General features: G+C 37.3%; 1 protein-coding gene across 1 annotated transcript in view; it reads left to right on the top strand.

Moving 5' to 3' along the window:
• Positions 1 to 14,922, top strand: part of LOC149255925 (uncharacterized) — a 111,367-nt gene extending 96,445 nt beyond the window's left edge. The window contains exon 3 of the mRNA XM_089460600.1: positions 14,452 to 14,922. Coding sequence (XP_089316726.1) covers positions 14,452 to 14,529 — 78 coding nt within the window. The 3' untranslated portion in view covers positions 14,530 to 14,922. The remainder of the gene's footprint in view (positions 1 to 14,451) is intronic.
• Positions 14,923 to 21,912: the final 6,990 nt, after the last annotated feature.

Below are 21,912 nucleotides of genomic sequence, written 5' to 3'. Positions count from 1 at the left end.
ATTGTACGGATTTCAGCAATACGGACGCCTCAAAAATCGTGCCCAGATCTGCCTCGAAATTTGTGCCCTTGTTGCTGTCCTTCTTCCTCGATCTCTGTGTCTTTCTCATGCTGTACGGTTTTGCCTTCGGATGCGTGCCAATAAATGCTGCTGCCCAGATTCGCTGAAATGTCTTCTTGCTGCGCTCTTTCACTTCTTCACTGCTCATAAATTTTTCCTTGCTCTCTCTTCTCTTTCTTTCAAATGCTAATGAAAGAATAAATTAATCTCTCTCGTCTTCTCCTTTCACTCTCTAAATGACCTTTTGGGTTACCCTAAGATCTAATGGCTGAGATTCATTTAGATCTAGGGATGAGAATAAATGTGCATTTAATTCTCACTTTCTATTTTTTAACTCACCCACTTAAATAAAGACCCACTTAGTCTTTTATTTCCATAGTCACTTTTTCACTTTCTAATTCTTCATTGACTTTAATAAAGTCACTTTTAAATTAGAATGTAACTTTACCACTTATAAAGTCACTTTTAAATTAGAATGTAACTTTACCACTTATAAAGTCACTTTTAAATTAAATTGACTTTACCACTTTTAAAGTCACTTTAGGAGAAAAGTACAAATAAATTTGGACACTTTTCCCTAGGCCAAAGATCAAAAGCCTTAGGGAACCACTTGTCCTCTGGTACCCAAATTTTAACATTGCAGTGCCTAAAGTTCTTGATGGTTCATATAGTTTGAAATCTTCCATTGTATTTGTACATTATGAACATTGAATACCTCCCTAGTTAAGAGGGAGTGTTGGAAAATGTAACTATGTTAAGCTTTCATTAATGTACTTGAGTCATTATGTAATGTGCTTGTCAAAGGAATAAAGAAAATGATTTTTATTATTGTAACAATGACTTATTAAAGCATGGGTTTCATGCTTGGGTCATCACTATATTAGTCAAAGCCCTCATTGTGGAATCCTAGGATTAATATTGAGTTTATAGAGTCATTATACATTCAAAGAGACCCTTCTTGGGCATTTGAATAATGTAAAAAGGTTTAGTATTGAGTCAAATATGATTTATGTATCCTCCACATCAAGTCGGCCTAAGAGAGATCAAGTCAGCCTAAGGACCCTAATTCAACCCACAAGAAGCCTATAAATACAAGCTAGTTGAAGTCATTTGGATCATCATCTCTCAAGCTAGTTCGATATCTCAAGCGTAGTTGGAGAAGTGTGAAGTTTGTTGCCAAAAGCCAAAAGAAGTGCGAGTTTGGGGAAGTCTAAGGAGAGGAAGAAAATCGAACTTTTGGTGCCTCTTTCTCTCCGTTTCGTGTTTTGGATTGGGAGATCGAAGTCTCCTAAGTTTCTCTATTGCCGGAGGCTGTTACCTAGTCGACGTTGCTAGAAGGGGTTGAAGATTTGGGAGGCTGACTTGGTGTGGAGGGAAAGTCTGGTCTTGGTCTAGGGTGAAGAGTCTAAAAGAATACTATTGAAAGGAAGAATTATCTTCACTGGGTTTTCCCCTCGAGGAGCTTCTTGTCCTGGCATAGTGCCTATATGTCGTGTCTCTTGTTTTGTGATCTTCATACACACATAATATGGTAATTGCTTGATGAAAGATAAGATAATCAAGAAGCAAAAGAAGCCAACACAATCACAAGTAATTATCAAGAAAGGAGAATCAAACCCTAATATAACTATGATTTTCCAAGAATTCCTTCATCCTTAGATACCTTCGTTTTGTATAATTTGGTTCTCAATGATATAACTTCTGCTGCAGTGTTTACGGAAAAAAATTCTACCAACTTTTCATAGATATCTTTCGATTTCTCCAACTTTGCTACATAAGGGATGAGGGAATCCTTGATTGATTTTGAGGATTCTTTGAGCCCTTATTTCCCTTTTGATATACTTTGATAGTGCTTGAGCTTGCTCCTGAGATCTTTTGGAGATTGAACCCTTAACATATTCAATAAATTCATTCTCTATGAGGATCCAATCTATCCTATTTTTCCATGCAAGGAAATTTGATGACCCAACCAGTTTGTTGCTCTCCTTGCATAATGAAGTCATGTTGATAGTAGATTCAGACATAAATATAAAGATACTTGTCAAGTGAATATGCTTCTAGATGATGTTATCTTCAACTTGATGCCTTTGATGATGTTGCTTCCTTGATGATCTTCTTCAAAGATGTTTGAGATGTGATCTTTGCTTCAATGTGAGGGAGATCACCTTGATTTCTTTGATGATGATGGCAATGCTTCTTGTTGCTTCCTTGGAAGATGATTGTAGAATGTGTGAGCTTCCCAAGAATGCTTCAAGTGTAGAAACCTTCTTTGAATGAGCTAGGGTTTTTTAGGTCTTCGTCGACGCTTCTTATCTCCTTTCTTCAAGATGATGAGTGGATTAGTCCTTCTTGATGATCTTTGGTATTATTCTTCAATTGATGATCATCTTTAGGCTGCCTTTCCTTGTTGATGTAACCTTTGTCTAATACCATGTTAAGAAATCTAGGGGCAGCGAGATTAGGTGATTTCTCTTCTTATTTTGATAACTGCTTGTGATGTCTTTTTACTTAACTTAATTAGCTTCTTCTTCAACTTGATTATTATTTTGTTTTTCTATCATCAAACAACTACCAAACAATAAAGGTCACTGAGGCAAGAGGACATAAAATGTAGGCTGTAAGCCAGGGCCAAAACCTTTCCTCTTGAGAGGAAAACCCACAAAAACTCTTCTCTTTTCATATAATGCTCAGATGATGAATTCCAAGGCCTAAGACCCTTGTCAAAGACCCCTCCAAGACCAAGTCAACTTTCACAGCTCAAGCAACTTTTCTAACAACTTTGACCCCAACAGCTTCTCCAACAACTTCGACCCCAACAACTTCTTAGACAACTTCGACCCCAACAACTTCTTGACTACAATTTTTGACTACTGCAGAAATCCTAGTTCTCGCACATGTGGAAAAGATGGTGATTTCTTCCTTCCTTCTCCTTCAATTGACTTGATTCTTCCTTATTTGGAACTTGGCTTGCAAAGTAGACCTTTAGGTGCCCTAACTCAGCTCTTTTCTGTACTTCGATCTTGTTGTAGTGATGTAGCCCTACTCTTCGCATGTGTGAGGAGATGATAAGCCAAAAACAACTTTTAAAGGCTTCGTTTCTTTCCTCCTTCTAGTCCTCCTCTTCTCCGCTCTTTTAGGTCTCTTCTTTCTTGATCGAACTTTATGTGAGATGATTGGATGATCTTCAAGTGGTCAATGTCTCTTATATATAGACCAATGTTACTAGACTCGGAATCGACAATAAATCGGCGACGCAAAAGAGCAAAGAGTTTTAATTGGATCGGGAAAAAATCGGCAAAAAATTGGTGAATTCAATAAATAAAAATATACACATATATTGAATTAAAAAAAACATTTTTCATTAATATTCGGTAAATCCATGTCCAAACAATACATAGTGTCAATAGATGTCCAAAATATCATGAATGAATAAATATCTCATATATGTTATGAGTCCAAACATGATCCAAAGTATTGAGTCTTGAGTTTTAACTCCTAACCAGTGACTACATAGAAGCAGAAGCATATGCTTCTAAAAGTTTACAAAAAACTGCATACTAATAAAAAAAATTAGTAACTAAGAGTCTAAGATTCTTAAGAGTGAGAACTAGAAGCGATTCCTCCCTCTCCTTCGCTTGCTTGAATCTCAAAGTTCTCCAAGTCATGTAGGCTTAAAAGAGGAGCCTCCTCTAATTGGACCCATTCTGCCGCATTTGTAGTTTGCAAATCTATCTCTTCAAGGTTGATTGGTGAATGATCCAAACCTGTCATTATCATGAATGATGAGACATTGAAATGTGAATTAAAGTTTGACTTTGAAGTTTGAACTTTAAAGTACGAATTAGATTATGAAACCTTCAAATTCAAGCTCTCACCTAGTATTTTCTTGTTGCAAAGTCGTAGATTGTAATGGACAAATGTAAGGTCATTTAAGCGTTTTTGTGTCAATCGGTTGCGCTTCTTAGAATGTATTTTCTCAAACATGCTCCAGTTGCGCTCACAACCTGAAGCACTGCATGCTTGGTTTAAGATTCGAATGGCAAATCTCTTCAAATCTAGCGTATCACTACCAAAGTTTTGCCGCCGAAGACCTAGCAAGTGGCAAGGGTTTGTGAGTAGAAGTACTAAATACTAAATAGTAAAAACTTAAAAAGACAAGAAAATTTAATAAAACATTTAACATACAAAATAAAGTTTAAACAAATTTAATGAATTGATGAAGCCTTCAAGTTGGGTACTTGGCAACATCTTAGACCTTTCTCGTATAGCGCTGGTATAGGCAAACAATTTAGATGGCGCCCTATAATCTTGTAGTTGGGCAAAGACACGACTTTGAAATTCTAGATCAGGGAAGCACCGTTCCATGCATGTCATAAGTCGTTTGCCAACCTCCCCATCCTCATTAAATTTGCTCTTATCATAAAAATATTGCGGGTTTAAGAAGTACCCAGCAGCATGTAAGGGGGAATGCAATTGCCTATCCCAACGTGCATCAATAATGTCCCAAAGAGGCATATACTTTGCCTCCTCATCCCCATATCTTCTTTTGATGGCCTCCTTTGCGAGATCCATCGCCTCATAAATGTAACCCATAGCGGGTTTGTCACCATCAACCATCCTGGAAGTTCAAGCATTCAAATTTAAAGAAATATGAAACATTGTAAATAAAAAGAAGCTTGAAATGAAATTTTAAAAATGAAAAAGTTAAAAGACTTGAAGTACCTAAGAACTCTAACAAGGGACTCCGTCACAACAATAATCTCTTCGGCATCTTTCCAGAAACCGTCATTAAACACAAGTGCAACAATTTCAATGCCTTCAAGGGTCTTGGAATGTTTAGATGCCATCCACTCAGGTCCCAAGAACATCCTCTTCAGATTTATCTTTTGCTCAACCACAGATTGCAAAGATATGAAATTTGTTGCAAATCTAGTCACTGCAGGTTGAACAATTTCTTTACCTTCAATGTATTTTCTCATGGTGTTTAGGACAATAGTGTGGTTGTATAGGTATTTGGTTATGGATTTTGCCTTCTCCACAACCTCATGTATCCAATGAAGCTTACCAATGTCCTCAAGCATTAAATCTATGCAATGGGCAACACAAGAGGTCCAAAAAATAGTGGGGTGCCTAATCTCAAAAAGTCTACCAGCAACCATATAATTAGCTGCATTATCAGTGACAATTTGTACAACATGTTCTTCTCCCACTTCTTGAACGACTTCCTCCGTCATTTCACAGATAAGTTGGGCAATGTTAACCTTGTCTAAAGCATCCACTGATTTGAGAAACATTGTGCCCGCTGGACAAGATACAAGGAAATTTATTAAAATTCTATTCCTTTGATCTGTCCATCCATCACTCATGATGGTGCACCCTGTTGCTACCCATGATGAACGAAACTCAGAGAGCACAAGCATGACATCTATAACACTCTCTAACAACATATCTGTCCTAAGGCTCTTTGATCAAGGGGCTTTGAACCCTGGACCTGCAGTAGAAACTGCATCAATCATAGCTTGCCAATAAGGACTTCTGGCATAGTGGAAAGGTATGTTAGAATAGTACCAAAAGCTAGCAATGCCTTCCTTGCCTGACTATGGATATTTTTTTTCCAACCAGTGGCATCCAAGGTAGGTTGGGAACTGGGTTTTGTGCTGGGAGGAAAAAAGGTGTTTATGTTTCCACCTCCAGTGTTGAAGGAAGGAGGATTCATTTGGCATTTAGTTTGACTTGGACTTGGAGGCATGTGTGGGAAACTTGGGAACGACATTGAGGATTCAACAAAGGGAGGTGACAAGGGGGTAGCGGAAGAAAAACCATCAACTCCAAGAGTTCCTATTTCAATATTTTGCTTTGCTTTCTTGGCATTATGCTGACGCAACATATCAATAGCCAAGGTTGCTTGGTGTTTGACATTTTTGTCAACTTTGTTGCAAAGACCTATATCATGGCCAAGTATTTGTGCAAGGTGGAACTTGAATCTATAAATGCCTCCACTACATTTCGCTTTGCAAAATTTAAGAAGGAGCTTGGGGTCTTCGGGAATCTTGTCACAATAAGCCCAAGCAAAGTCCTTCTCCCTCGCCATTGTTGTTGTTTTGGACTTGTGTTTAAATTGTGGATTCTGTTAAGATTTGGAGTCGTGCCCACTACCTTCTGTTTAATTTGGCTCCTATAAACAGTGAAAGACAATAAAAGATTAAAATTAAAAATTCCATATATGTGCTTATTGAATCATCCATGGAGACTCAAATATGTATATGCAAGCTTGATAATTTATGTGCTGTCCTATATTTATGTGCTGATCAATGGTAAAAACAGGTGAAGGAAAAAGCCCAGTCATGCATGGAAATCCATCCCAAAGCCAACTCTCACGTGATAGAAAGTTAGAAACAGTAAGAACCTGAAACCCCTCAATGTCGCTCGTCTCTGCAAACTGTAAAGTCTGGAATGCGGCGTCGGTGCAACTGCAAACTGCAAAGTTTGGATTCTGGAACGCAGCGTCTCTGCAAAGTTTTAACAATAGTGCACAGGCCCCATAAGTATCTTCTCGAATTTATAGAAGAAAAGACCACCTGCTTTTGCATCAATCAATGCTGTTGAAGCATTTAAGCAAGAATGACTCTGTTCTTATTGCATCACATATCACGGTAACAGTATGGAGTCTAAATAGAGTAAGGATGAACAATGATTGACCTCTACATAGATACCAGATAAAAGAACACCTGCAAGCCATCTTATAAAGGTCTGCTGCACAAAAGCATGTCAGGAACCGACCTTGCATGTTGAACTAAATGGGTGTCAAAATACTTTAATCCAAAGTCAGTGAAAAATCATTGCAAAGAGTGCCCTTTCCCAATTATGCTCTGAAACTGACAATGGCAATGGTGTATAGAGTCTAGACTATTGCATCTGTCTTGCTTGAAAGCTGGACAGTTGGACAATATGGCATGACAGGGATGAAAAATATTCTAAAAGGGGAAATGCACAAATGTCATTTGTAATCATTGAATGAAACAAGGAACTAAAGTTCTGCTGACAAAGACATCAGTGGCATGAAGAAATATGCACAGGAGTTGAGATACCACAGAAAATGCAATATTCCACAAGTTTCCAGAACATGAAAGCAGGAAAAGTTATGGACCTAATGGAGCAAGAATGACTCTGTTCTTATTGTATCACGATTCACATATCATCCAAACCGTTTCACCTAATAGGGAGTAGGTATTAGAAAACTATGATGAAACTAGAACCAAAAGATGAAGTGTGCAAGATTATGATGATTAGTCGAACCTTAGAAAGCCTTAAAGCAAACTAATGCATTTACAAATGGAACATAGACACTTCACGATGTATATTAATCAGTTCACGGTGTATATTAATTACCAAAGAGCTAACTGCACAGTGCAAACTAACGCAACGTCTATTCAAATTTCAGAGTCTCCGCAAACTACCTGCAAACTAATGCAACATCTCTGCAAACGGAAATGCCTCAGTGTCGCTCGTCCCTACAAGGCCCGTGGTAAATGCAGCATCAAACTGCAAATGCGGTAACCCGAAACCCTTTAATGTTTAGTTTAGAAATTGGCGGCAACGAGCGCAGCGGACCTAAATGAAATTGGGAATCGGAATAAAATGGCAAAAACACGGAAAAGTTGCAGAATCGCAAACTCGTGAGTCAAACTTGCCTTAACCATGAGTCAAACTTGGTCAATGTGAGTTTGACTCGTTGAGTTTTGAATTGGATCGTTTGTCTACCGAGCCGTTTTTTACTCGTGAGCACTCGCCGATTCGTGTTACACTCATATAGGCTTCTTAGGAGGTCGAATTGCTGTCCATGAGGCTGACTTGATCCTTCTTGTAGGCCGACTAGTTTGACAAGGTCTTGGAGGGTCTTTATGACACTTTTGACTTTACAAAAATTTTCTTTACAAGATACAACCTGCCCAAAGGGGTCATACATGTATGACAATGACTCTTTTGACTTCATAATTTCATGACAAACCTAGAAGCACTCAATGGGTGCTTGACCTATATATAAATTTATCTTGAGCATGAAACCAATGCATCAAGAATGACAATAATAAATTTCTTTTCTCTTTAATATCAAATATATAAAATCATGATTACAATAGATATTATGAAGACCGAACCTAGTTACACATTTCAACACATAGGTCTATTCATGATGTCTTTCACAAGTCATCATAGAGATAAATCATGGAGTTTGTATGCCATCACAAAGATAGGTCTGCAAGTGCTTGCGTGTCATTACAGGGATCCACCATAGCAGCTCGCTTTCCATCATAGAGAATCATCACAGAAGCTCACATTCCAGTTCAGAAAAACATCATAGAAGATTGCATTTCCTCACAAAAAACCCCCATAGAAGATCACATTCTATCACAGACAACCACTACAGAAGATGTCCAAACTTGTTCTCAAATGGAGGAGCACAATAGCCAATATATAGTGTTTCTCACATGACAACGAGGTGCCTCTTCATCAGAGCTGACTTGTTCAATTGGGAGGGTCGATTTGGCTGCTTGGACAGTCGAATATAATTACAAGAAAATTTTAAATTTCTTTTCCTTTTACAAGTCCAAATGGGACATATTACAATTTGATTTTCTTTTATGAAATAAATTGTCTTCTTCACATAGTTATGAAAACCGAACCTAGTTACAATTTTCAACACTCCCTTTAATGATCAATGAGGTTGAATTACCCATGCAAGACTCTTCCTCTAACCCATCCACATTGATGAGTTTGAGTGGGGAAGAGTTATGATCACTCATTGAATGAGTGGAGTGGAGTATCCTTTCACTAAAGTCTTCCTCCCCGATGTGCTTTGAGCCACTAGAGATGTGCAATAATGTACTGATGATAGAGGAGTGAAGTATTAATGTGGTGGTGTTGAAGTGAAGCTGAGTAGCCAAGCGCACTAATCCTCAAGAGATGTACATTAGTTGAACTGAGGGTGAACTGGGGTGATGTGGCCATGCACATGGGCTTAGTGAAGATACTTAGTGAAGATAATTTAAACTCAACTGATGATAAACTAAAGAGGGCAAGGCATGTGCTCAGTCAAGTGAAGATACTCTAACTTACGACAAATTGATGTGAAAGTGCCCTTTCTCCGATCCTTATTAATTGATGCACGCATTTAGTTAACTCAAACTAACTACCTCGTTAACTCCACGCATGCATGCAATCCAGTTAACTCCAAGAGGGTGCCAACTCACTCCTAAATCAATTAATGTGTTCCAGTGGTCTTCAGTCAACTCAAGAAAGTGCTCCAGTTAACTTAAAGACACTAGTGTTATCCATGTGCACTAATCCACATGCATGAACCTTGATGCTGCCACTTGTGACACTTGTGAATACAATGTGTCGCCTTGCATGCATGTCACGTTTCATCACCAAAACTCGCCATATGTCATCACCACACGCTGCCATGTGTTACCCATGCATGGCTACTGGAAAAAACAGAAAGTCTCTGCATGTCCATGAAATTATATTCATTGGACTCAATTTGCAGTGAAGAGCCCAAATATGGAATCAAGATTGACATGCAAGCCCCTTCTAAAAATAGAAATGTCTTGCCTGTCACCCCAGAATAGCTCATTGCAATTGTGAACTTGCAAGGGTCTCAAATATTATAATATACTATCATCTCTGACGTGCAAGTTTCTGAATTGGAGCTGCTGAAGAATGTATCATGCATGTAATCATAAAAAATCTCATTGGAATCATCAACTCACGAGGACTCTGAACTCCAGCATGATGAGATATGGTGGCCATGAATCCTACAGTTTGCGAGGGAGCAAATCTGGGGGGTTAATAGGGCTATAGTTCAGAGGGCCTCACTTTAGTTTGTGGCATGCATTTCAGCCTTGAGTCAGCAAGGGGTATGGATCCTTGGCCATTCTTAAGAGGCTATGCTTCTAGAACCATTTTCAAGACATATCATCTTAGATGTCTCTCATGGACACCCTTGTTTGGCCCATAGGTTTTTATAGTTTCGAGGTTTGGGGACCTAGTTCTTGAAAAACTAGGGCATCCTTTATACTGATAATTACTTCTTTAGTTAAGTTAATCTTTTTCCATCACAAAGTAATTACACAAAGGAGTTCAACAGTAAATACAAAATACCATAAGGATCATAAAGAGACAGCCATACAATAACACAAGAGTAAAATAATAATTATAAAGACCGAGCATAGTTACAAAATGCAACTGTCTCTCTTAATTAGGGAGGTATTAATCCTCCCTCGTTAACCCTTGGACTGAGATAACCCTTGGACTGAGATTCGTCTATCACATAAATTCAGTCCTTTATAGAGATTCAACTGAGATAAATTCATCCTTAGCCTTGGGTTTCGTCCTCTTTTTCTCAAGAACCTTGGTCCTGAGGTTTATTTCTGCAATGATTTTTACCTTTTTCAACGTCTAGGGCTTCAGGCCTATTGAGATAGAAAGCTTAGCATCTTTTTCAAACAGGAACAGAGTTCATTATAGCAATGTATTTTATGAATGAAAGAAGGAAGACTTCCTTTCTAGGGCTGTCTTTTTCCATAAGCTCTCATACCATGTTGAAAAACTGGGGCATCCTTTGTAATGATAATTACTTCTTTAGTAAGTTAATCTTTTTCTATCACAAAATAATTACACAAAGAAGCTCAACTGTAATCACAAAATACCATAAGGATCATAAACAGAGAACCACACAATAACACGAGAGTAAAATAATAATTATGAAGACTGACCATAGTTACAAAATTCAACTAGTTTACTGGAGTCTTATTGTTCTTTAGTAGAGAGAGTACAGATCATCCTCCTTCACCAAATTATCAGATGCAGGTAGATAGTTTCTCAGCCCATTGTCCTTGTAGAGTTTTCGCTTAACCCTTTTGGCTTGACACAATGTTTGGTCTTGGATCTCCTAGCATCTGCTGGTATCACGTTGGACCCTCTTCCTTCATTTAGATAGTCTGTAGCCACATCGGGCCTCCTCTAACCTCTTAGAGAAAAAATGAACAAGACCATCAGTGATCATATATGCAGGTCGTTTGTATAGGTCACTTGATAATCCATTAGGGCGGGTTACATTAGAAGATGACCTTCTATGCTGAGCACTTAATGGCTTTGAGGGATGGACTTATTGTTTGATTCTAGTACACACTTTCTCATTGGATGCACACTCTTTGCATCCCCTTGAGCTAGTTCAGAGTAGGCTCTGGTAGAGCGTGGATTGAGATGAACCACCAGATTGACTGATTTGACAAGATTTGCCGACTATGCCAGCTCTGAGAGGTTGAGATTGAGTAGCGCTTCATATTCCATTGCCTAGTTTACTATGAGAACTGAGGACGGTTTCACTGTTTGGTGGCAGAGCTCCACACACTTGGTAGTTTCTTTAGGTACCCTGACTAGAGGTGCTTGGCCTTATACATGGAGAAGGCTCTCTGCCTCTGCTTTTTCATCCTCCAACCAAAACCACATCCTAGACTAGCTCCCACCTAGTGGATACTTCACTTTTTATGGTGCTCCCAACTGTGGGCACCATAGAGTAGATGGATAGTGCTCATGTCCCTAACCTCCAATTAGCGTGGACTCAGCACTATTTCTACTTCTGTGAGGCCCCAACAGCATTGCCAGACTAGACCTCTTATTAACAGATAGACTGGTAGCCAGATGATGCCTTCTAGATTATAGCACCTAGTTCTCCCTTTTAGGCAGTAGCATGTCTATGTTCTCTTCCAATTCTTATTCCGGATATACATCTATTTTGAGCTTTCTCCATTTGGCCTCAGATGTTAGGAGAGATAGTTTCAGTAGAACAGGGGAGGGTTGTGCCATTGATATCAGAGACTTTAGATCCACTCACCTTTCACATCTCTCTCCCAGATCGTCTCTCGATCTTCAGAGTTGGCCTTCCCGGATGTAGGTTAGACTCCTATTTTACTTTCTGCATCTTGCTTTTATATAGGAGCCACTTTAGAGCTCTTGCTTTGTATGGTGACGGGTCATTTTTGTAGAGAGTCTCGTTGACCTACTTTAGTATTACATTTGTTGAACACTAGTACAATTATATTTGTCTTATGTTAGTCAAAATTTTCTAGATCAGATGTGAATAAAATTCAGTGCTGGAAATGTAATTCCATAGCTTTTAGGGCAACGCCACTAGCAAATCTCAGGATCTGCTGCTCAACAAATCAGATTTGGAGACCCTAGTTATTCAGCCTCTAGGGCAATGCCACTAGTCAAAAATCCCCTGGATCAGCTGCTGAGAAAAAAAAGAATGGATCTGGAAACCCTCTTTTCCAAGCCCCGTAACATTTTTTTGTAAGCACAATCTTCCCCTGCAAATTCTGATCTCTGCAAAAAACAGCCAAGAAGAAACCCCCACCAGCAGTGAAATGAGAAGATAAATGTTCACATCCCTCCGATACCATGTTAAAGTTCCCATAATAGAGCGAGGATCAGGGGAACCCAACAGGAAACCCAAAATACTCGGTAAAGAAGAAAATAATAGCACTAGGGCAGTGCATTCCATAGAGAGAAAAGTTGCCCTAGCAAGAGTGCATTAGAGAGAGAAATGTGCATAAAACCCAAGATAACCCCCAAATAACAGCATTAGAGCTGATCATAAGTGCTCTAGAGAGAATAACTGAGCAAAAATGAGATTAGCGTATAAATAATAGAGAACACCAATGGTACAGATGTTCTTGAGGATAAATAACTTTATTAGAGAGTGATGCCCTTAGGAATGATCAATATGGATCACAAGATTATAATCTACATAAGACTCTCAAGTGTATATGTACACAACTCAAGAGGTAGGGTGCCCTCCCCAAGACGGGTAATGGGCCAACATATGAGTTGACTAGGTCAGTCTTTACCATAACTTACTATTACCATAAATGAGCAGAAATTTGCCTTAGCCACATACATTAATGATATAAAATGGGTCGCCACAGCCACATTTGAAGATTACACCATTCCCAACACAAAGCACTAACTAGAACTCACAAGGAAACCTATTCAGGTTAGGAGAATAAGTTTTTATTGAAAGGAATAAAATAATAACGCTTCTTCTTTGTATGTTAAAGTCAAGAAAGAGGCTTAGAGAAAACTTCATGTAATACTATAAATGTGGCTAGAGATAACTGAAATACGACAAGATTGCTTGTTGACAGTATTTATTTATGGGATATTCGAGGGAAAAGTTGGAGCTGTGAGCAGTCTCCATGGAAGGGATATGATAGATGAAAAAGTGAGATTGCATGGAAGGATTGCATTGGGACAGTTTTTATGGAAAAGCATAATTAATTTTGCTGACTGACCTACAAGATGGATACCTTTAGTTCATGAACACTTTGTAAAAGTTAGTTCCGTTGCTACAATACAAGAAATGAATTTCAACCAGGCTCACACCCATGCTGACCCTATTTGCGAGGGTTAAATCATAGAGAAGCATATTGAGTTTATGCATAATCTTTTGGTCATGGCTAATGGGCAAACTTCAAAGCATTCCTGCACCCTACAAATATATTGTTCTTAGTGAACAATTTTCTAGTTAGTTTATTCAGATGGAGAGTTGAGGTTGCTGCTGCAAAGATGAATTTGGATCTTGGGGTCTTTTATATTGGATTTCCTTCTGTAAAGATTACATACTGTTAACAGAGGTTGAAGATAGGTCTGTAACAACTGGCAAGGTTGGGTAGTTTCTCTATGGTTCCTGGCTGCTAGCTTGTTTGGTGCAGATGCAATGATTTGAGTTCAGATTTTTGAAGGGTGCAAAATATATGCTCAGTTGGGATTTAATGGCCTAGGTTCAGGCTTTGAATGTGGAAATCAATATCAATTTGTCTTTTTAGGAAATTGGATTAAATAACTTTTCCAAATGTATTTTCCATATCCAGGATGTTATCAATGACAGTTGAAGTGGAACATAACTGAGAGGTAGAAAACTTGTCATTGCCATTTATCAGAATATTTATTTTATTTTTGAAAGGAAGCAAATTTGAGTTTTAGATATTGCAATAATGTTAGGTAGGCATGATTATTTGTGTAGACTTGAATTCATATGTTTATGGTATAAAAGTGGGAATATGCTATAACTACTTACCTGCAATATGTTAATTGAAGTGCAATATGGTTGACGGTGTGTGGTAAGAATATTTGTAATCTTGGTTGAATCACAAACTTGTGACCTATCTTTGCCATTATTTTTGGGATGCTTCATTGCAGATTAAGATGAACTTCTTGTGTATGTGCATGTATTTTTTTCTGTAAAGGATGGGAGAAACATGGTTTAAATTGTTGGTTGTTTATGTTCACAATTTTTTGTTGCTAACCCTTTTTGGTTTGCTTCTCATGCAGAGAAAACTAATTTTAAGGTTTACACACAAGTACAGGCTAGGGTTATGGAGGCCACGGGCTGTTGATCTACAAAAATAATTCATCTTTAATTGTCGCAATAGCTTTAAAATGCCTTGAACTTTATATTGCCCTCAACATCAACAGAAAGTAAATTTGATATGGTTTTGAATTCACACATGGTTTTCTTTCCGAGCATTTGACCAAGTTTATGTTACAGCTATTAGTTACACTTGATACTGGGTTTATCTACAATCAAGAATTGCAAATTACACACACATAGTGTGTAGTTTTGGCTTGGCTCGTTAAAATTCAATTTTTGTCCGTCGTACTATATTTTTTTGAACTATTGGCACGTGCATTATTCTTCAGTGGTCAAGATGATGCATGCCAATGAGCACTAGAGATAGCTATTTGGTTTAGAATAACCACAATGTATCCAGTCTTAAGTAATTTTGTTTTTGTTCCATGGTATTCAGGGGGTTTCAAACATTACAAAGTTTTCTAGTGGCTCTGGTAATTCTAAATGACTTGCCTACTTTAGAAGTTAAAATGACTTGCATGCTCATAATCCATGATTTCCTTGAGTGTACATGCCAATACATATTTTCTGTATTTTGGTTTAGTATACATTGTCATGTTGAATAAAATGAAAGTCTTATTGGGGAGAGGATCAAGGTTTAACCAAAAAGGTGGGCTAGTTGATAACTCTTTCCTATATTACCTGCGATAGTTAACTTTGTTGATTAAAAAAACATTCTTTGTAAAAAAACTCCTGTTGGACCACACTGCCATATGGTAGAGAAAGTGATGGATTCGTGTCATTTGACCTATTTATATATTTTGCTTGGTTGGTCTACTATGATTGAATATATTGATATCTTGGACATGGTTAAATATATCTGTCTGGCTATGTTATTTCATTATTCATGTTTGGGTACAGTTGACCCCAGTAGAAGATTTAGCCTTCTTTGGAAAGACAAGGAAAGTAAGCAAGAAAGGATACAAGAAGAGTAAAAATGAAGGTTCAAATCCAGGAAAGATGGATTTGAGCAAGGTGAAATGTAAAGGTGTCACTAGATGGGACATTATGCCAACTAGTATACAAAGAAGATGAAGAGTAACGCTAAGTAGTAGAGGCAGGTTGCAGGGAGTACATGTACTATAGTAGGAGTGGATGACATATCATCCTAGCTTGACATTGCCTTGTCCATGGCCTCTTGTTTATCTTCTATCACAATGTCAAGTGTTGCATGTATGTGGATAGTGAGGCACTGAGACATATGACTTATGACATGACACTCTTCAATAGGATTAAAGAGCAAGAGGGAGGAATGTGTGTGGAGTTGGGTGATGATGCCAGTTATCTCGTGAGATAATTCATATCCATTTCCTTTTGAAAACCATCAAGTGATGTCCTTGAGTTGAATGGCATTTCTATTTGTTCTTGGTTTGAAGAAAAATCTTCTTTTAGTTTCTTGTATGGCAAATCATAAATGTAGAGTTGCATTTGAAGGGAAACAATGTACTATAAGTGATTATAGTCTAGAAAGCTGAAGGACTTTGGCTAGAGGTGTGCATGATGGTGGCATTTACAAGTTACTCATTGATCATGTGGCACTAGTACATTTTATTGAGAAGCTGGATGAGGTTTCTAACTTTAAGTAGTGGTAGGGGACAATGATTAAGGTGTATAACTCCATCTATATAATGATGTTTGGAAGATTGTACTGAAACCATAAGTGAAGTCAATGATTGATTCTAGGTGGTTGTACAAAGGCAACATGCAATTGAGGGGAGTGTTTAAAAATACAATGCAAAGTTTGTGGCAACAAGATTCTCATATAAAGGGAGTCAATTATGACAAGACATTTGCACTAGTTTTCAAGTATGCATCTATACATATCATTCTTGCCTTAGTAACATGCCTTGGAAGGTGCTTGTATCAAATGGATGTGAAGGCTTCCTTCTTGAATGGCGTGATTGATGAAGAAGCACATGTAAATCAACATAGAGGTTTTCAAGTGCATTGGCATGACATCCATGTTTGCAGGTTGGAATTCGTTTAGGGTCAAAACAAGCACTACAAGCTTGGTACTCGGTGATTGATGAGTCCTTAATTCGGGGTTCTCCAAGATTATTTTTAATTCAAGTTTCTATTATTCATATGTTAAAACTGATTTGGTTGTCTTGGTTCTATATGTGGATGATTTGATCACGAAAGGTAATTCAAAAAAGCTCATTATGTGGTGTAAGAAAAAGTTTTCGAAGTGAATTTGACTTGAAGGATATTGGTCTTTTGCATTATTTTCTAGTGTTGAAGATTTAGTAGGACCCTAGAACAATTTTCCTTGGGCAAGGGAAGTACACTTTTGGAGATTTTTGGAGAAATATAAAATACATGATTACAAACCCTTTACCGCATCCATGATATCAAATTTGTGGTTCACTTTTGATGAAGTTGATTTGGATGACCCTTCTTTTTGCAAACAATTGCTTAGATCCTTGATGTATCTTGTGAATATTAGGTTGGATAACTACTATGTTGTGAAGATAGTGAGCCAATTGATGATTGCTCCATGAGAGACCTTGGGTGACTATGAAGAATGTGCTCATGGATTTGATAGGCACAACTGATTATGGCATAAGATATATAGGAGGTTATGGACTATTACTTTATAGATTTTGTGATTAAGAGTGAGTTGGAGATGTTGATTATGGGAAGGGCACTATCAAATTTGGTTTTAGCTTGGGATTGATATCTTGATTCAACTGGGAGCATGAAATTATTACACTTGTTCAACAAAGTAGAGTCTATAGTAGCATGTTTAACAAGTTGTAAGGTAGTATGGTTTGACAAGCTGGTTTTTGAGCTTGGAAATATATAGTTGGAGCTGATAGTTGTGTATTATGACAATCATAGTCTATCAATCTCTTTGAGAATCTCATGTTTCATGATTGCTCTAAGTGCATTGACATTTCATTATCATTTATTGAGAGGTAAGATATATAAGGGCATTGTAGCCCTTGATTACATTCTTATAGAGTTGTAGGTTGCTTTCTTTCTAATAAATCCCTTAATTGAAGGAAAGCCTAGGATGCTAGGGGAGAACTAGTGTTGGAAAAACACTTTCCATATAAAGAGGGAGTGTTAGCTATTAGGGTTACTATGAAAATGTTTACCCTATGCGAGTGCTTCATGTCATGTTAGGTACATGTGTATGGATAATCCTTGGTTATGTCATGATGGATATATACATGAGACATGGCATGCTTAGTGATTGTTAGGCCTTCTGTGTCATTCTCCTTGGAGTGTTGGAGACCTATGGAGTTTGGTGACCTTTTAATGGTTTGCACATGGAGGGTTGCATGCTTGATTGGATTGTAACTTGTTTTGGAGGAGGATAGTCAGGCATTCTAATGTAGGGTGTTGAGATTTGGATGGCATGGGGAGGCTTGGTTGCTTGTCCTTGACTTAGAGATGTTTGGGTTGAGGGAATGATCATGTAGATGGCATGGACCCAAAGGAGTGGAGAGTATAAGAGGAACGTTGGAGGTGGAGCACTGTACCGTGCTTTAGGAGCAATCATGTCTTGGAAACTTGCTTGTTGGATGTCTTCACCATGGAGCTTGACATGTGCCAAATGTAGAGGGAATGCTTCACACGTGGGCTTATCTTCTGTGGGTAGGTTGCTTGTAGTGAACTGAGACCACTATTATATTATTGACCTCCCTCACCTCTCATATAAATAGCGGAAGGAGAGAGTCATTTATAAATACTTGATTTTGGATTCAATCATCACTCGCATTAGAGATGTGAGGACTGGAGTACATTGGTCTCTCTCTCGTTACACGCTTCATTGTATTATCACTCTTTGTTTTGGAGTGCTAGAGTTCAAGGATACTTTTGGTGTTATGGTTTTACTCTTAAGGAAGCAATAAAGCTAGTTTGGGAAACCTTGGAGGGTAAAAGAAGCATTGGTATTGAAGCTCTTGTGAGATAAGGCTTGGGTTTTGGAAACCATAGTGCTACTTTTTATGCTCATTGTAAGAGAAAAGGAGATGCCTTGCACAGTTTTGGGATGTAAATTTAGGAGGCAAGGAGGATCTTTGATGAAGAAACCAACTTTGGTTAGGAGTGATTCTTGGCTAGGAGGAGTTGATGTCTAATTTTTTCATGGTTTGGGATGTAAATTTAGGAGGCAAGGAGGATCTTTGATGAAGAAACCAACTTTGGTTAGGAGTGATTCTTGGCTAGGAGGAGTTGATGTCTAATTTTTTCATGGTTTCCCTAGCTAGGGTTTGGAGAGATTGGATTTGTACCACCTTCTGATAAGCTATGAGTATGTACATGTATGTGATCTCTTATATATTTATGAAGTGTTTTAATGTTTCAATTATTGTGTACTTGCATATTTGATTTTCAATTTGTGTTGTTGTCATCTTGACTATATAAATTTTAGCGTTGGTTTCTTCATTTTTATTTGACATAATGTAAGATTGACATTTTTAAAAAATTGAACATATATGTTGAAGAAAAAGAGTAGATTTACTGTTGTAATGAACTTATTTCAAATATGTGTGCTCGAAGGGCTATAACATGTTGACATTAAGTACACTTGGTTGTATCTTTTCTTGTGAGGTACATAGTGATTAAGATTGCAATGAAGTGAATTATTTGTTGTTGTTTGATGTTGTGATTAAATATTTATATATTATTCCTTATGAAATCTCTTAGAGATTATATCTAATAAACCTCAAGTGAGGTGAAATAAAATCTTTGAATTTGCATTAAAACTCAAATTCATGAAATTTCCACATCTTTAAGGGGAGTATTTTTTATTTTATTTTTGGAACTCCAATCAAATCTTGATGAATCTGCAACATCACTTTTGTGCCTACAAATTTGAAGGAATGCTACTTTATGATAGAACATCATTGCTTTGCAAGTCATCATTGCTTTGCAAAAGTCATACCCATAAGTACAAGGTTGTACACCTCAACATCTTAGCTATCACTCCTCATAAAGGTGTGATTCTATCTAAGCAAACAACTAAATAATTTGCAACTTGATCTCCATATGGTAAAGATATAAGCATGATACAAGGCAACTCAATTTACACCACCAAACCAACTTATTCCCTCTTCTCCTTTGATAACAACTCCAAAACAATTACCATTTCTAAAACTAAAAGAATAACCTTAAACATGTAAGCACAATACAAGGCAACTCAATTTACACCACTAAACCAACTTACTCCATCTTCTCCTTTGATAACAACTCCAAAACAATGACTGTTTCTAAAACTAAGAGAATAACCTTGGATCACTAGTTGTTGAACTTTGAAATCACTCACAAAAAGGAATATGTCAACAATAATTTTTCAAAACCCTAGCTTCCTAAAGTCGTCATCATGGGCCACCTTGGTTTTATCACCCCATCACGTCTTTTGCACCCATGCCTCTCCTTTAATATCATGATTATTTGTAGTTTGCATTTAAAATAACAAGCCTAATACTCCCTCCTCAGAGTCTTGATGGATCACTTTCTTATGATTGGTTAGCTAAATGATTCATTATATCTCGTTGGCATCTTGTCTCCTCCGTGACCAATATCACATCTACATTCCACTCCACTACTCATTTACACATCCAAGGATACCCACCCTAGGGGTCTCATCATTGTTCACTTTCACCACTCTAGCTACAAGTGGCTAAGTTGCCTAGTCATATGCATGAGACCACCATATCTATTTGTAACATATCTAAATTATTTTATTATTAAGAATTGTAATAATTTCAAAAAACAGAGAAAAACCAAAAAAATGAGAAAAATCAACACTCATACCATCCCATATGGTGGTGTCTCTTTCAAACTTAGCAATAGTTGTTGCCAACCTTGGGCAAAGCATTTGCATTGGGTTGCCTATGCTTACAATGATTTTATCGATGGCACCTTTCATATCCCAATAACCGTTATTGTGATTTCTAGATTTTCTTTCATTATTGATCTTTGTATTGTCTCCATATCCTCAGTCCCAATTTGGTATACATCAATCATTGGAATCCTCCTCCATTATAATTCCGTACTTCTTGTTCTCACATTCCTGCTCTCACAACGTCACTCTTGTTGACATCAACTCATGTTTATAATGAGTATCATTGTATTTGGTTCCCATTTCCATTATTAATGGTAAACCCCAAACTGGATAGCGATAATCATCATTTCTCTTGGCTTCAACTCGCCCCCTCCCCTCCTTTCCCTCAAATGCTTGACATCATATCATTGTCATATATGGATAGGTCAAACATTGTGATGGTTATTGTTTGTAGCTATATTCAAAGACCTTTGGGTTTGTATGGCTATCAATGCCCTCAAGTGGGAGCTTTTTTCACATATCTCCCGATGGTTTCCAAAGCCCCTCTAAGTGAGTAGTCTTATGCTATTAATATTATAATAATAATCTAATTTTAAGGTCATGATCAACCTAGACACCAAATTGGTGTTGAGAAATCAATAGGTATGTAGATTAGGTAGATTTCTCTTGCTTGATAATTGCTTGTGAATACTTGTTGGCTTCTTATTTCATTTAGTATGTTTTCTTCACCAAACAATTACCAAAACATATAAAACATGAAGATCACAAGAGACAAAGAACACAAAGATGTAGGCTGCAGGCCAAGACAAAACCCCATGATGCAAGAGTATCCAAGTCATCATGCTTTTTGGAGACACAACTACAAACTCGGTTTTAACACAAAAATGAATTTTATATCCTTATTGTAAATAATTTTAATTTCTTTATTTCTAAAACAACTATGGATAGAGATAAGAAAGACTAGATAAGATTTTAGCATGAGAATCTACATGGAAAAGTATGAGCGATTCTAGGGATAGGTTTAATGACTTTAGAATTTAGGAAAATATGATTTATGGAGTGATTTTAGGATTTAGGAGATTCTGATTTATGGAGTGCTTTTAGGGTTTATAAAAACTATTGCATTTTTAATTCAACTTATTGTAAACCTACAGACAATGAGAATGAATGGCCAAATGTATGTAGAATCAGGCCATAGAGAGTGAATAGAGAGAAACGAGAGTTTTCTGAGTGTATGTGTATGTACATATTGATTTAATGAAATAAAGTTTCATATATTTGTGGTGCTCATGAATTGTCTCTGTATGAATGGAAGAATTCTAGTTTGTGTGAAATCTAGAATTAATAGAATCTCAATCTCTGTGTGAAGTTGAGATTAATATAATTTCAATATCTATGTGAGGCATAAAATTGACGATATATTAGTGCTAATATATTATTTGAGGAAATGAATCATGTGCAGGGATTAGAGACAATTTCAGTAGTGAGAAGAATCATGCACATTATGTAGAATTCACTGTGTGGGTTAAAGGGAAGATGTCTATTGAATGATTGGATATACGCTTGAGGTGTCGAGCACTAAGGT

This window comes from Pinus tabuliformis, chromosome 7, assembly GCF_031772625.1.
Source record: "Pinus tabuliformis cultivar Carrire ecotype Pingquan chromosome 7, CPIR1, whole genome shotgun sequence".
NCBI classification, from domain to species: domain Eukaryota; kingdom Viridiplantae; phylum Streptophyta; class Pinopsida; order Pinales; family Pinaceae; genus Pinus; species Pinus tabuliformis.
Note: the sequence above shows the minus strand (reverse complement) of the source record. Positions and strands in the feature narration are given on the sequence as shown.